The sequence below is a fragment of the Actinia tenebrosa genome, unplaced genomic scaffold (assembly GCF_029948245.1).
Source record: "Actinia tenebrosa isolate PJP-AT-01 unplaced genomic scaffold, QUT_ActTen_1.0 PGA_scaffold10__47_contigs__length_13832649, whole genome shotgun sequence".
NCBI classification, from domain to species: Eukaryota; Metazoa; Cnidaria; class Anthozoa; order Actiniaria; family Actiniidae; genus Actinia; species Actinia tenebrosa.
Genome location: NW_028292570.1, coordinates 10,525,550 through 10,538,504, shown reverse-complemented (window position 1 = coordinate 10,538,504; position 12,955 = coordinate 10,525,550). Strand labels below are relative to the sequence as shown.

General features: G+C 35.8%; 2 protein-coding genes across 2 annotated transcripts in view; both read right to left on the bottom strand.

Annotated features, from left to right (window-relative positions):
* LOC116286772 (uncharacterized) overlaps positions 1-9,059 on the bottom strand; it is a 28,070-nt gene extending 19,011 nt beyond the window's left edge. The window contains exons 1-2 of the mRNA XM_089026376.1: positions 8,848-9,059; positions 8,397-8,476 (exon numbers count right to left, since the gene is read on the bottom strand). Of these exons, the coding sequence (XP_088882502.1) occupies positions 8,397-8,476; positions 8,848-9,059 (292 nt within the window). The remainder of the gene's footprint in view (positions 1-8,396; positions 8,477-8,847) is intronic.
* On the bottom strand, positions 8,656-9,914 carry LOC148913003 (uncharacterized). Its single transcript, XM_089026901.1, has 2 exons — positions 9,775-9,914; positions 8,656-9,659 (listed from the first exon to the last, which is right to left on the bottom strand). The coding sequence occupies exon 2, from the start codon at positions 9,634-9,636 to the stop codon at positions 9,133-9,135; it is 504 nt and encodes a 167-aa protein (XP_088883027.1). The 5' UTR covers positions 9,637-9,659; positions 9,775-9,914; the 3' UTR covers positions 8,656-9,132.
* Between the last annotated feature and the right edge of the window lie 3,041 nt (positions 9,915-12,955).

Genomic DNA, 12,955 nt, shown 5'->3' with positions numbered 1-12,955 from the left:
TCTCGTTTTTTAGTGTCTCTCTGTGGTTCCCAGGGTACCGCGCTTAGGCTTCCGGCCCTCTTCCGGCCCCTCCACCCTTGGACCCAACATGTCAGCCATCTATGTAGCACTAATGGGTCTCTTACCTTAATAATCTTGTCAGTTTTTCAGGTGCGCATGCACTGACTGAGTGTTGGGCCTGGGAAAAAAACAAAACAAAATCAAAACAAAGCCTTAAGCCAAGCTTGGCGCTGAGAGTGGAACGCTTTGCAGAGGCAGTGGGGAAGCGTTGACGTCAGAACTAGGGCTTGGCTGATCTGATTCTATCCTTTGAAAAAGTACAATATTTCGTTAAATCAAATGGCATAGCATGCAAATGCTTTGGAGACCACCAACCCAACAAAATACTTAAAAGCTGCACCCCACAGAAAGGCACGATTATTGTTTTGGCCAGCCTGCTGGCCCAATTGGCTTATTCATATGCAAATGTACTGATAGAAAATCATCTATTCTGGGTAAAAAAGGAAGAAAATCAAACATGAATTTCAAAAAGGGCAGCTCTAGAGGAAACCCCTTCAGCCTTAACTGCACTCGAATGCCTCAAAGTAGGTTTGGAATTCTAAAATCAAACCGAATTCCTGACACCCTAGGCTCTTTCGGGCAAGTCCTGGACCAAGAGTGAAGAGTAAGTTCTGGGGGGGATGGGCATCCCAGCATAGTGACCTTTTAAAAAACAGGTTAGATATATATTACGATATGAGATGTTCAGAAATTTCTGAAAGTTGTTTTATCCATGTATATATTTATACGACTGGAGATGTTCAGAAATTTCTGAAAGTTGAATGTTGTATACATATATACATATAACGATATGAGATGTTCAGAAAAAAAGTGATGACATGGTACATATAAAATAAATCAGAAATTTTCTGAACTTCTAAATGCCCGTATGCAACAAAAGTTCCTATCCGTTGAATAGCTATTTATGTCAGAAACCGGGTAAATTTTTGGGGGGTCTTCGTTTTGTACATTTCATGGGGTAATATACAAAACGAAGACCCCACCGAAAACCGTGTAAATTGCAAAATCTATATTTTCTATTACTTTTTAAGTGCAATTGAATGTTTTCCGCGTCGTTTCGGGTAAATTAAAGGGGGTCTTCGTTTTAGGGGTCTCCGGTCTTCGGTCTTCGGTCTTCGGTCTTCGGTCTTCGGTCTTCGGTCTTCGGTCTTCGGTCTTCGGTCTTCGGTCTTCGGTCTTCGGTCTTCGGTCTTCGGTCTTCGGTCTTCGGTCTTCGGTCTTCGGTCTTCGGTCTTCGGTCTTCGTTTTGTACTCACGCCGTATTTCATTCTACTTTCGTACTATTTTTGCAGATTCCTCAAGCTGATTGTCAAGTTACATGAAATATTTTGGCTCCAAAGACTACTACGAATAAACTTAAAATACAGAGAAGTTTATTCGGCCTTTTAATATTTGGTTTTATATGAAGTAATAAGAATAATTTAAGTAAACGAATATATTTCGCCTATCTTCTTGACCTTAAGTCATTCAACTTCTAGCTCGTTAAACTTTAAGAATATGTCCATTCTGATTTAGAAATATCTGTGAACATAAAAAACTTTAAAATTAAAGCAACTGTGAGGAAAATCTTTGGTTTTTACCGTCTTAAGTAAAGAATTTCGATTCACAAATAACGAGTTAGAAAATTCCCGTGTGAGACACTCTTTGCAAAGCGCGTGACCCCATGCAGGACTTAATTACGTATGGCTAAAAATAGGAATGGAATGGACATGATGGAACTGGAATTTGGACTGATTTTTATCTATACCTTTAATTTTTGGCATACGCGTTTTAATCAAAATGATTTTCACTACTTTGAGCTCTTTGAAGTTTTTATAAACAATATTTTCACTTTATTATTGTTCGGATCCATGTCAAAACAACAGCATTTCTGCACAGACCCATATTTCATCTAGAAGTAATACCTAACTTCCGGTCCTGTGAATAAATTTGTTGTTCTAGTGATCCTATGGTTTAAAACAAACAGTCTACACACACTCTACCTCTGGCAAAAAATGCCAGGTTAAGACCCCATCATCCTTCCACTCCCCACGACCCCGCACCCGTCCTAGCGTCTTTTTTACTGGGATAACTGTGGTTTACCATGCATGTTGAAGCCAGGTCCTCCAGGTATCCCAGCTTACCCTGGAACCAGGGTCTAGTTTTTTTTTCTGTCTTCTCCACGACAAAATGGGAAAGTTGCGCAATAGTACCCAGGGGTCTTCAGGAACTTACCCAAGAGACCTTAGCGGGCATCTGCTATAGGGTTCCCGTCTATAGTCCAATCAATTATCATGTACCAGATGTCAATCACTGTCACTATGTTGTCAACTGATTATGAGTGGGCGGAGCTAGCACTACTGATGATATCCTCCAAGTAATTGAGGCATGGAAATGACAAAACCTAGTGTGTATGCTTATAAAATAAGAGGGCCACTTCTGCTCGAAGGCGATCTGTAATTTAGATGATTTACCTTCTTCATCACGAGTCGAATAATCAACTGAATTTTCATTTGAATATTGCAAGATTGCATTATTCCTGTTCGTACGTATAAAAGGAATAATCGACTAATGATTTCATTAATGTACTCTAGGGGTCAACGCTTGAGCTTGTTTGACTCTAATATTCTCTTGATAACACTTTATATATTCTACGTGTTTGCCCCCCAGCATCCCATAATTCAAGATGGTCGCTGTATCAGTAAAAAGGTCTATTCTGAAAGTGATAGAAAGACGTCATCTTACTAATTAACACAAAATAAACTTTCACGACTTTTACACCCACGCACATAATGATAAAGCATTATTATGATAGTCTATTTACGCAACTCAAACTAGTCTAAGTTGCTCGCTAGTTTTCCGCTTTCGTATTTGACACTAGTGTTGTGCATTTTTAAAATGTTTAAGAATTTATTATAATTCTGCATGTGTTTTTTATCCATTTTCATGTTGTATTTTGTTGTTTGTCTTCGAAAAACTCTCCATCGAAAAATCTTGAAAAATTCTTCTTTGAATCTTGGGTTGTAAAATGCGTATATAAAAGGGTTCAAACACGAACTTAGTCCCGTGAATACACGAGCTAACAACTGGAATTGTTTCCTTTTTGCAGCGTTTTCAAGGAAAAAATCGAAGGAGTTAAGAATATTGAACAAAAGTAGCGGCATCCAACAGATGATGTAACTAATGACAACGAGTAATAACATTTGAACGACCTTCCTTCTGGATATTTTTCTGGCTGAATTTCGAAAGCTTTTTTCTTTGTCCCTGTCTTTGAGAGCTAAAAATATCTTAATATAGCAAACTATAATTATTAAGGGAGGAAGAAAGAAAAGCAGTGATTGAGTAGCCATGAAAAGAATCTTACTAGCCATGTCTTTGCCGACACAACAAGTACTGGTCAATTCAAAATTTGTCTCGTTGAAGTTTGAAGAAGCTATCTTCTCCGTTCCTATGGTAAAATGGCGTCAAAATTGAAGTGCACATAGCGTACGTCCATACCATAAATGTGGCTTTAATTTTCTTCTTTTGAAGAGTCAGTCCTTTGAGAGGATAAACAATGTTTACAAAGCGGTCCAACGCAATACCCGCTAATAAACTGAACACTGCTGCACCACCACATAACATTGCGATCGTTCCATTCACGATGCAAAAAACCAGCAAAAACCCTTCTAAAAAGCCGTCAAAAATCCATCGCATTGTAGCTGTAAGGATGTGAATCCTCAAAAGTACATCCGATACTGACTCAGTTGTAGAACTAAGCAGTTAGACAAGCTCGTGAGCATTTTCCTCGATCGTACCATGACGACACAAACCGTACAATTTGAAAGAACTCCAACAATCATTGTTACGACATTTAAAGCAATATATCCAGAGTTTTGACTTGAAAAAACTTGGTCTGCCTTGGACATGGCGAAACAGGTCTATAAAACGTCCCAGTTGATAAGTTTGGTTCAAATGACAAAAATTACACATGAAAAATTTTCGGAATAATTAAAGCTTAATTGCATATAAAATTAAATTTAGTGGCCGTCATTGGGTTTGAAATAAATGCTGATTGTTGTACAGAATCATTACACCCATGCTGTTAAATTGTTTTTCTCGACAAGATTATTCACCTTCGAATTACGGTTTCTCGAGGTCGTTTCTTTTATGAGTCACGTGGTAATATAAATGCAAGAGGTGTCGATTGGGCCGACAGCTGATATTTGTTGATCAATAGAAATGGCCGGTTAAGTGATATTCCGTTCCGTGTACGTGCTGTCAGTACCATGATTGTTTCCCACGACCCATACAACAAACATTCCTATATTTCTTTAATGTCGAGTCTATCAAGGAATCAAACCTCGAACATTACGTCATAGCCGCCATGTTGGTTAACTAGACACTAGAGAAAACGTTTGCGCATGCGTGCACTTCATTTCGTTTTCTAAGACTTTTGAAGAGTTTGAGTGAGAAAATTCATGTTTGTTTTCTCCAAGTATACAAAAAAGATCGAGAGTATACTTTTGTCAGAATAATAAACTGTATTAACAAACACAATACGAAAGAATTAGCCTTAAGTTTCAAGCATGGACACTAAATTACTTACACTAAATCCGTGAAACAAATACTAATTTTTAGCAATAAATAGTGATAATTAAACAATAGAAAACAAAGGATTCTGTGTGAAATAGTACTAATTAGTACCATTTAATGTTCACGGTTTTAGTGCGTGCACTCTATCAGGCATGTTTGAAAGTCAAATTTACAAATTACAAATTTACAAATTTATAAATGAATCCCCATTTTGATCAAGTTTTTTGTGGAGTTCGAGGTTTAAAAGACGAAGAAGTCGTGGTTTAAAGTGAGTTGTTTGTTCAAATATGGCGACTGAAGTTTCCTCCCTTGTCAGAGTATATACATCAGATCAACATCAGATACCATAGGGAAATTATATAGAAAAAACAAAGGTGCGCGCGAAAAAAATGTTCTAGTGCATTTTTGATTGATCTTTTTTGCCCTTTCGCCGCATTACAGAGGACATTATCTTGATCTTGAATTTTAAAAATAATTAATTATTCAATTTTTCCGATTTTATTTTCACCATTCACTTTAATCTAAATTGGGCTCCCTGTGGTCGGTTCACTATACAAAGCATTCCTTATTAGCTTCTCTCGGTTAGATCAACCAACATGGCAGCTGTATCATTGTTATTTTATCTCAAGGGATTTTTCGGTCACGTGGTTGCATTCCAAGAATGTGATAGGACAGTGCATTATCGCTTCCTAATATAACTTGTCCCGTCATTTCTTATCCCTGCAATTTTGTGGAAATGCTCTTTCAAGACAAATGATAATACAATAGTTGGTAGTGCGAGAAAACGCAGAACAGATTTCACAAGAAGACATGTGATTTTATTGGACTTCATTTGGTGATTCTCATTTATTTACAATATGTCTCTTTTTTCCTGAGAATCAAAACTATGAAAAATTACATGGCTTAATCTTAGTGTGACTTGCAAAACCGGCTTGCACAGCTATCTATCCTTTTTGTGAGAGTGTCTTTAAGGTCATTTTTCTACAGTAGAAGTAGAAGTAGAAGTAGAAGTCATTAAATGAAAACTTAAGAAACAATATACATTTGGTACAGGAACGCACCCAAGAAGGACTGAAAATAACACCGACTTTCCGTTTCGTGTATTTAAAAATGGAAATAAAAGTTTACAAAATGTGTGTAAAATCGAAATTAGGCGTACTGACCATCATGCCTGCTGGCATTTAGGGCAGCAACAAAGAATGGGGGGGATTAGGTGTGAGAGTCCCCAAACCCCGTTTGAATAAGTCCATGCTGGGCGGTAAACCTGGTCAATAATATATCTTATTAACAAATTAGATTTTTTAAAGGCCATTTGTGTTAGATGAGGGTGGCAATGGGGTACCCAATTGTCAGTTATCTTCTCATTTTTCGGTCGAATGTCAGTTAGCTGTTATAATTTTTGCGAGCGCTGATCATTATTATTAAGAGGAAATTTTTTCAATAATGAGCAATAATGGCAAAAAGCGCCAAAACCTAGACCTTCGTATGAGTTTTGATCCCAATTTTCGTTTTGGGTTAACACTCAAAACCTTTTTTAACAGTTAGAAACTGATGTACTATGATAAAATGCTTGTTTGAAGTGGTATTTTCAATTGTACAACGATGTTTTGTTGTATATGTGTTAGAATGTAGCTTTTCAGGCTTTTTTATAGAAAATGTATGGGAAATAAACAAATGAAGGCTTAAACCTCATTTTCGAATACAATTTTTGCTTTGGGTTAACACTTTGATTCCACTTTCATCGATTATCTCCACTTCCAAACAAGTTAAACTTTCTGAATAACAAGATTTTAGACTTATGTACAACAGCCTTTCTTCGAGAAAATAGTTTTTGGCGCTCATCGCTTGAATTCTCTCTTAACCAAAATAATGAAATATCAGTCAACTATTAAGTACTAATTTTAGGTCATTGATCAATTTATAAATATGTAATTATTTATAATTTGACTTTATATATATATATATATATACACAGACATAGAAATTCAAATCTAAAGTAGAATAGGATGTTTGCATGATGGCGTCATTTGACTCCTACTACCATAATGCTTCGTGAATTTTCTTTCTTATTTAAATTGGTATTCCCTCATGACAATAGTAAGACAACCGGTGCTAATTGATTGAACGAAAGAAAGTTTGCAAAGGAGTCTGGTAGTAGAGGTCAGTGACGCCATCGTGCAAACGTCCTATTATGGAATTTACTTAGAGAGGTTGACACGTGAAAGTTTAACTGATAAACTTGTGGCCCTCTTTTTTAACGTCTCTGAATGAGACGGGACCGCCATTTTACGTGCGCATGGCCATCCATATGAGCATAGTTAATAGCATCTATGATATGAGTCATAGGTAACGAAGACTTGACTAGTTACATGCAAATATTTTAGATGGTTGTTATATTTTATATTTGCATTAATTAATTAAATGAATGACCTGATTAATTCTTATGTAATGTGATCAACCTTGTCAGAATTGATTATACGTGTGTTCGTGTATACATTTAGCAATTATTCGCCGAAAGCGAAGTGAATATCGGGGAATATTTACCGAGACGCGAGTCTTCGAGCGGCGAGGTTAATATTCTCCATATTAATATTCTCCATATAATTGTGTTAGCATTTACCAACTTGTGTACAGAGTAACTTATTTTTATATATATAATAATTCAATAAATAAAAACAAACAAACAGAAACTTTTAGTTTGCATGACAAATCCTATTAACCAATGAGCGCTCGCGTTCTTAGGAAGTACAAACGTTGGTATATGCTAATTATTATTATTGTGCAAGATTCTTTAAGGTGACTGCCTCTTTTGAACGTTCGATTTGAGCCCACGATCATGTGTACGTGTTATGAGAGAGAAAATGAAGATTTTTACAGACGAACAAAATGAGACGTCAGTCTCCAAATTATTTATCTCATGAAAACAAGATAAAAAAGAATTATCAATTAGCATAGCTATATAAGATGCTGACATAATATTTCAGCACGGCTACCATCACGAACAAGTTTAGATATCGGTATGCATTCAAATTACAAGCGAACCTCTTAGCTCCTTCCACTTAGCATTTGTACCGCTTAGTTACACAGTTTTTACATTTTTGCTCAGTTATTTTAGCACTATTCTTTAGAGTCTTATGATAGAAATGCCACGGCTTGTAATCTTTTCTATACATTTGCGTTATATTCACATATTAGCTTTAGTTTCAGCTATGCCGGCTTTATTCTTAGATCTTCACTCTTAATAACTAATTTTTCTAACGCACAAAAAAAAAATTTGACTTTTGTAGGATTTTTTTATTTTTATTTTTATTTTATTTTTGTCTCAATGAGACTTCTTGAAAACTGAAAGGACGAAACACGACAAATCAATGTATGTTTTTGTCTTTTAGTCAAAAATCTCTACGTTGTGTAATTGTAGAATGATTCACTAGCCGGCATTATGCAATTATACAGTCTCCAAAGAGCTATTATCTTACTTATAATCTCTTTCTGATCGGAGAAGAAAATTTTGCTTCAAAAACTTGCTTCCTACGTAGGCATCCATCTAATGCTGATTATCTCGAAAACAAACATCTTTCTTTTAATCTTTTGAATCACTTTAAAAAATCGTAGTTTTTATGAAAAAGTTTTATTTTTTTTCCAAAAGTAGCCAGTTACTTTAGTCCTTTTCCGGTTGGTTTTTGAAGGTAAAAAAAAAAAAAAGATCGTAATAACCCCAGATTAATCTGTTCCCTTCGACTGAAAGAATCGGTGTGGAAGTAATCGTTTCCCACTAGCTTTACTGGAAGTGAAAGACGGCATTGCTCGTATATGTTTTTGGTCCTGTGAAAGGCCTTGATCGTGACCCTCTGTAGAGCTTGTCCTGTTAGATAATTTTAGACAACATTAGTTTTATAGTATCCGCCAGCTGTAAACGAATCACAAGACACATTCAGTTCGCTAAAAGCATGTTAAATGTATTTTTAAAACTTTATTTTGAAACAGAAGTTGAAGAAAAAAATTAAAATCGTAGTTCAGAAACTAACTACTTCAAGGAAGGGGATGGCAATATAATAAGAATTTTTCCAAGAAAATGGGGCATAACGATCTAAAGCGGGGTAAGGACCCAGAGTATAGCCTTTACTTCAAGTAGGTCATCAGGCCGAAGGCTGTCATATCAAACTTATCACTAACCATGGGTAACATAACTTATTTGATATCCAAGGAAATACTTTACGAAAAATGCATGCTTACTGTAACAATTCTTCGGAGGTTTCCCATAATTCTTTTAATTTGTTTACATCGTCGACCATTCTTCCTCTCAAAATATTTTCCTCTTTCAAAAAATCTGTAGCTTGTTGCATCTTTTCACTGCTTAAGTCAGGATGAGCAATGCCGATTCTCTCTTGATTAAGAATTTGAAGGCCATTCACCAAACGTTGGTCCCAAGAAATCTTTTTGTTCATTTCGGTCAGCCGCTTTCTTGCTGCCTTTTTATCGGCCTCACTTTTCAGATTTTTGATGTGTCTTTCAATCTCTTTAAACTTGTATAAAGTGCTGTCGTCGAAGTGTTCTCTCAGGACGTTTGCACATGTTTCTCTGTATGGCTGTACCAATTTGCACTATGATGAACACAGTTTTCTGACGTTTATTTTCTTTTTCTAAATCCTCCAATCTCGCTTCCATTTGTTGCAGCTTTTCTTTTTCTAAAGTTTCTTTTTCTAAAGTTTCTTTTTCTAAAGTTTCTTTTTCTAAAGTTTCTTTTTCTAAAGTTTCTTTTTCTAAAGTTTCTTTTTCTAAAGTTTCTTTTTCTGAATTCATCATTCTCTCTTTCATTTCTTGCAGCTGTTTGCTCAACAATTCATTCTTATCTTTCAGGTCTTGTATTTCCTTTTCTAAAGCTTTGCTCCTTTCTTCAAGACATTCAATTCTGCTATCCTTGCTACGCAAACCGTCTCTTAAGGCTTCTGTCAAAGATGCTATCCTCCCCTTATTTCTATCGATTTGGCCTTGGATGTTGTTTTGATCATGGTTTAGGTCCATATTGCGGCTCCTGGATTTTTGTCCTGAAAATAGTAAAATACTATTATACTTTTAAAAAGTCGAAACAATGATAAACTGGCATGATAGACACTGCAGATCATTGCAACAAATTAGCTAGGACTGCGCGTTAAAGCTTACCAGAACGAGATAAATTGCAGGCGTATCTCAGCAGCTCGGTGCAGATGTATCAAACGAATCACCTTTAGGCCCTAGATGGCGTTTGTTGAGCATTTAACTTTATAACACATACATAAAGACTGAAAACTATTTTTTGGACATTCATTCAGCAGGGAGACTATGTCATTTGTCTAAATCAGTGCAAACTGAAAGCTGAAGCTGTGATCAGCATCTCGGAAAAAAGGGGACGCCGCTTTGTTCTTTTTTTGGCAATGATTACATTCATTACGTCAATTTGAATAATATCCGCAGTGCAACACTACATGTTCCTCAAAGGTCAATAGTACCTTTGTCAGTTACACAGAGAATTTAAATTCTCTAGTTTATAAAAACATTTCCTTTTCGGCTTGTCAAAGTAACTCAAAATATTGTTCTGCGATTATGTTTTGTCTTTGTAGTGTTTGCTGTATGTGCATGGATATAACTGCTCACAACTGAAAACCGCTAAAACAAAGTGAAAAATGTTCTCAGTGATCAAACCTCCAGCTGATATAATTAGAACTTTGGAAAACAAATCCTTTCATGAAGAAAAAGTAAGAAAAATCTTTATAGAGCTCACTTTTCGTATTGCCAAACAACGGAATGACGCACATTCGGTACTCGTATTTCAACAGACGGACATTTCTAGCTTGGACGTAATATTTTCCCGTTTCAGATCATGTGTCATTCGAGGGGAGGAGAAACTGGAGTTTGATATTCCTTAGAGTAGAATTTCTTTGTTTAACGGTTGTGCATGAGAAAAACTGTTCTGAAATGAGGAATGCCCAAAGTAAACTGAAAAGGGCTAAATATATTCCAAGAATTTCAATTTCAATATGAAAAATGACAGTAGGTCGTTCGTCTGTTTGCTAAAATTTATATTAAAGAGAGAATTCTTTTCGTATTCAAGCGGTGAGCGCCAAAAACTATTTTCTTGAAGAAAGGCTGTTGTACAAGGCTAAAATCTTGTTATTCATAAAGTTTAACTTGTTTGGAAGTGGAGATGATGGAGATGAAAGTGTGTACCTAAAGCAAAAATTTTATTAAAATGAAGTTTAGGCCTTCATTTGCTTATTTCTCATATATTATCGACAAAAAAGCCTGACAAAGCAACATTTTAACACAAATGCAACAAAACATCTTTGTACAATTGAAAATACTGCTTCAAACAGGCATTTTATCATACTACATCAGTTTCTAACTGTTTAGAAAAGGTTTTGAGTATTACATGTAACCCAAAACGAAAATTGGGATCAAAACTCATAGGAATGTTTAGGTTTTGGCGCTTTTTGCCATTATTGCTCAGTATTGAAAAAAAATTACCTCTTAAGCAATTATAAACGAGAGCTCAATAAAGCGATTCAGAAAAGAGACAGTAGACTTTTGAAAATTCAAACCATAATTGATGAAAAAGAACGCGGAGACATCGAACTAAAATCTGAAGAACTCAGAAATGCTCACATTGACCTTAGAGCAACTGAAAACGCGAGCTAAAAGCGATTTGGATTACGCTTTGAACAGAATCGGAAGATCGAAAACTTATCAATCAGTTAAGCACTTTTCAGCAAATTCAGAGACCTCTTCCCATTCGATCAACAAACACTTGGACATTCTTTAATTAGACATTTTCTTTTTACCACATGTTTGAGATAAGACTAGATGTGCACCAGACAGACATAAGTACTGAAGGACAGTGGCCGAGTAAGGAATCCCGACTGATAGCCAAAACGACTAAGGAAAGTCCTTTTGGTCAAGCCGAACTACACCGAAACTTAGCTTTGTTCACAACTAAGTATAAGATTGAATGCACAGAAATAGTGCCCTTTGGACAAAAAAATGCTACCTTTTTGTACAAACTTGAAACTTCGTCAAAATAATCCATACTACTCTATTAATCAACTGTAGACATTTTTTCTTCATATTCCGACGGAAAGTTTGAAAATTTTGCTTTTTTAGTACCGTCCGCCATAGTCTACTTTTTTGAGTTTTTAATGCCATTACCAAAATAAAGATATTTAATTTATATAACTATATTTAATTTTGGTTGAGGGGTGAGAAAAAAACTTGGTAAAAACTCTTTTTCTAGTCTAGTTATGCAGAGTTGCATTTATTTGAGAAATGCCTCGCTTAATTTCTTCCCCTTAATAAAAAAGAAAAGAAAAACTTCATCCGTCAGCACAAGTAAGAGCGCAGCTGCTTTCAACTTTTACAATTTGTTTCGATGTAGTTCTATATAAGAATCATAGAAAACTTGTCCTCCGTTTCTACTCCGACGAAGGACTAGCGTCCGAAACGTCAGTAAGTTTTTTCATCTTTCGACGGTGTAAAATTTACCCTTTTATCATACTGTTTTATTAGAAACACCGGCGCAGCTCACACTAGTTTTTAGCTAGTTGGTATCTCTTCTTATTAGGGAATGTATAGGAGATATCATGAAGATATTACAATAAAATGTTTCAATCAACAATTTGCTTTAAAACTTGATACAGTTGTTACTTGTACATTGTTCAACAGTCTGGCGAAGTTTCAGCGCGATTTGAGGCCGTTTAGTGAGTTTTTTCGAAATCTGCTCTTCTCCTATTATTTAAAGAGAGAAACTGAAACTTCGCTAACAGCAAAATGCGGCAAAAGCTGAGCATTCGATGCGGAGATTTCTAGAATTGTTTTAAAAAACTAAATTATTCTCAGAATTAAATTTGATAGGGAAAATATATTTTGCACGTATAAAATCTAAAATGAAACTGCGGAATTATATATTTTGGAAAAAGACATCTTATTTTGAAAGTTGTTTTAGTCGACTGATATATGGCATAACATAAGGCCTATAATCTAAGAAAATCTAAGTAAAAAATGATAGCGTGTATGGCATCTCAGGCGATCTCAGGCGATCTTAGGCGATCTAAAGCGTGGTAAGGATGCAGAGTGAACCTTGTTTAGTTGATGCGATGAAATGACGATGGGGACACAAGAACAACTGATCATTGTGATGAAATGATGATGGGGTCACAAGAACAACTGATCAATGCGATGAAATGACGATGGGGACACAAGAACAACTGATCATTGTGATGAAATGATGATGGGGTCACAAGAACAACTGATCAGTGCGATGAACTGATGATGGGGACACAAGAACAACTGATCAGTGCGATGAAATGATGAT

Coding starts and splice junctions, on each gene's coding strand:
- LOC148913003 (XM_089026901.1), bottom strand. CDS start 9,636: ATGGACCTAAACCATGATCAAAACAACATCCAAGGCCAAATCGATAGA.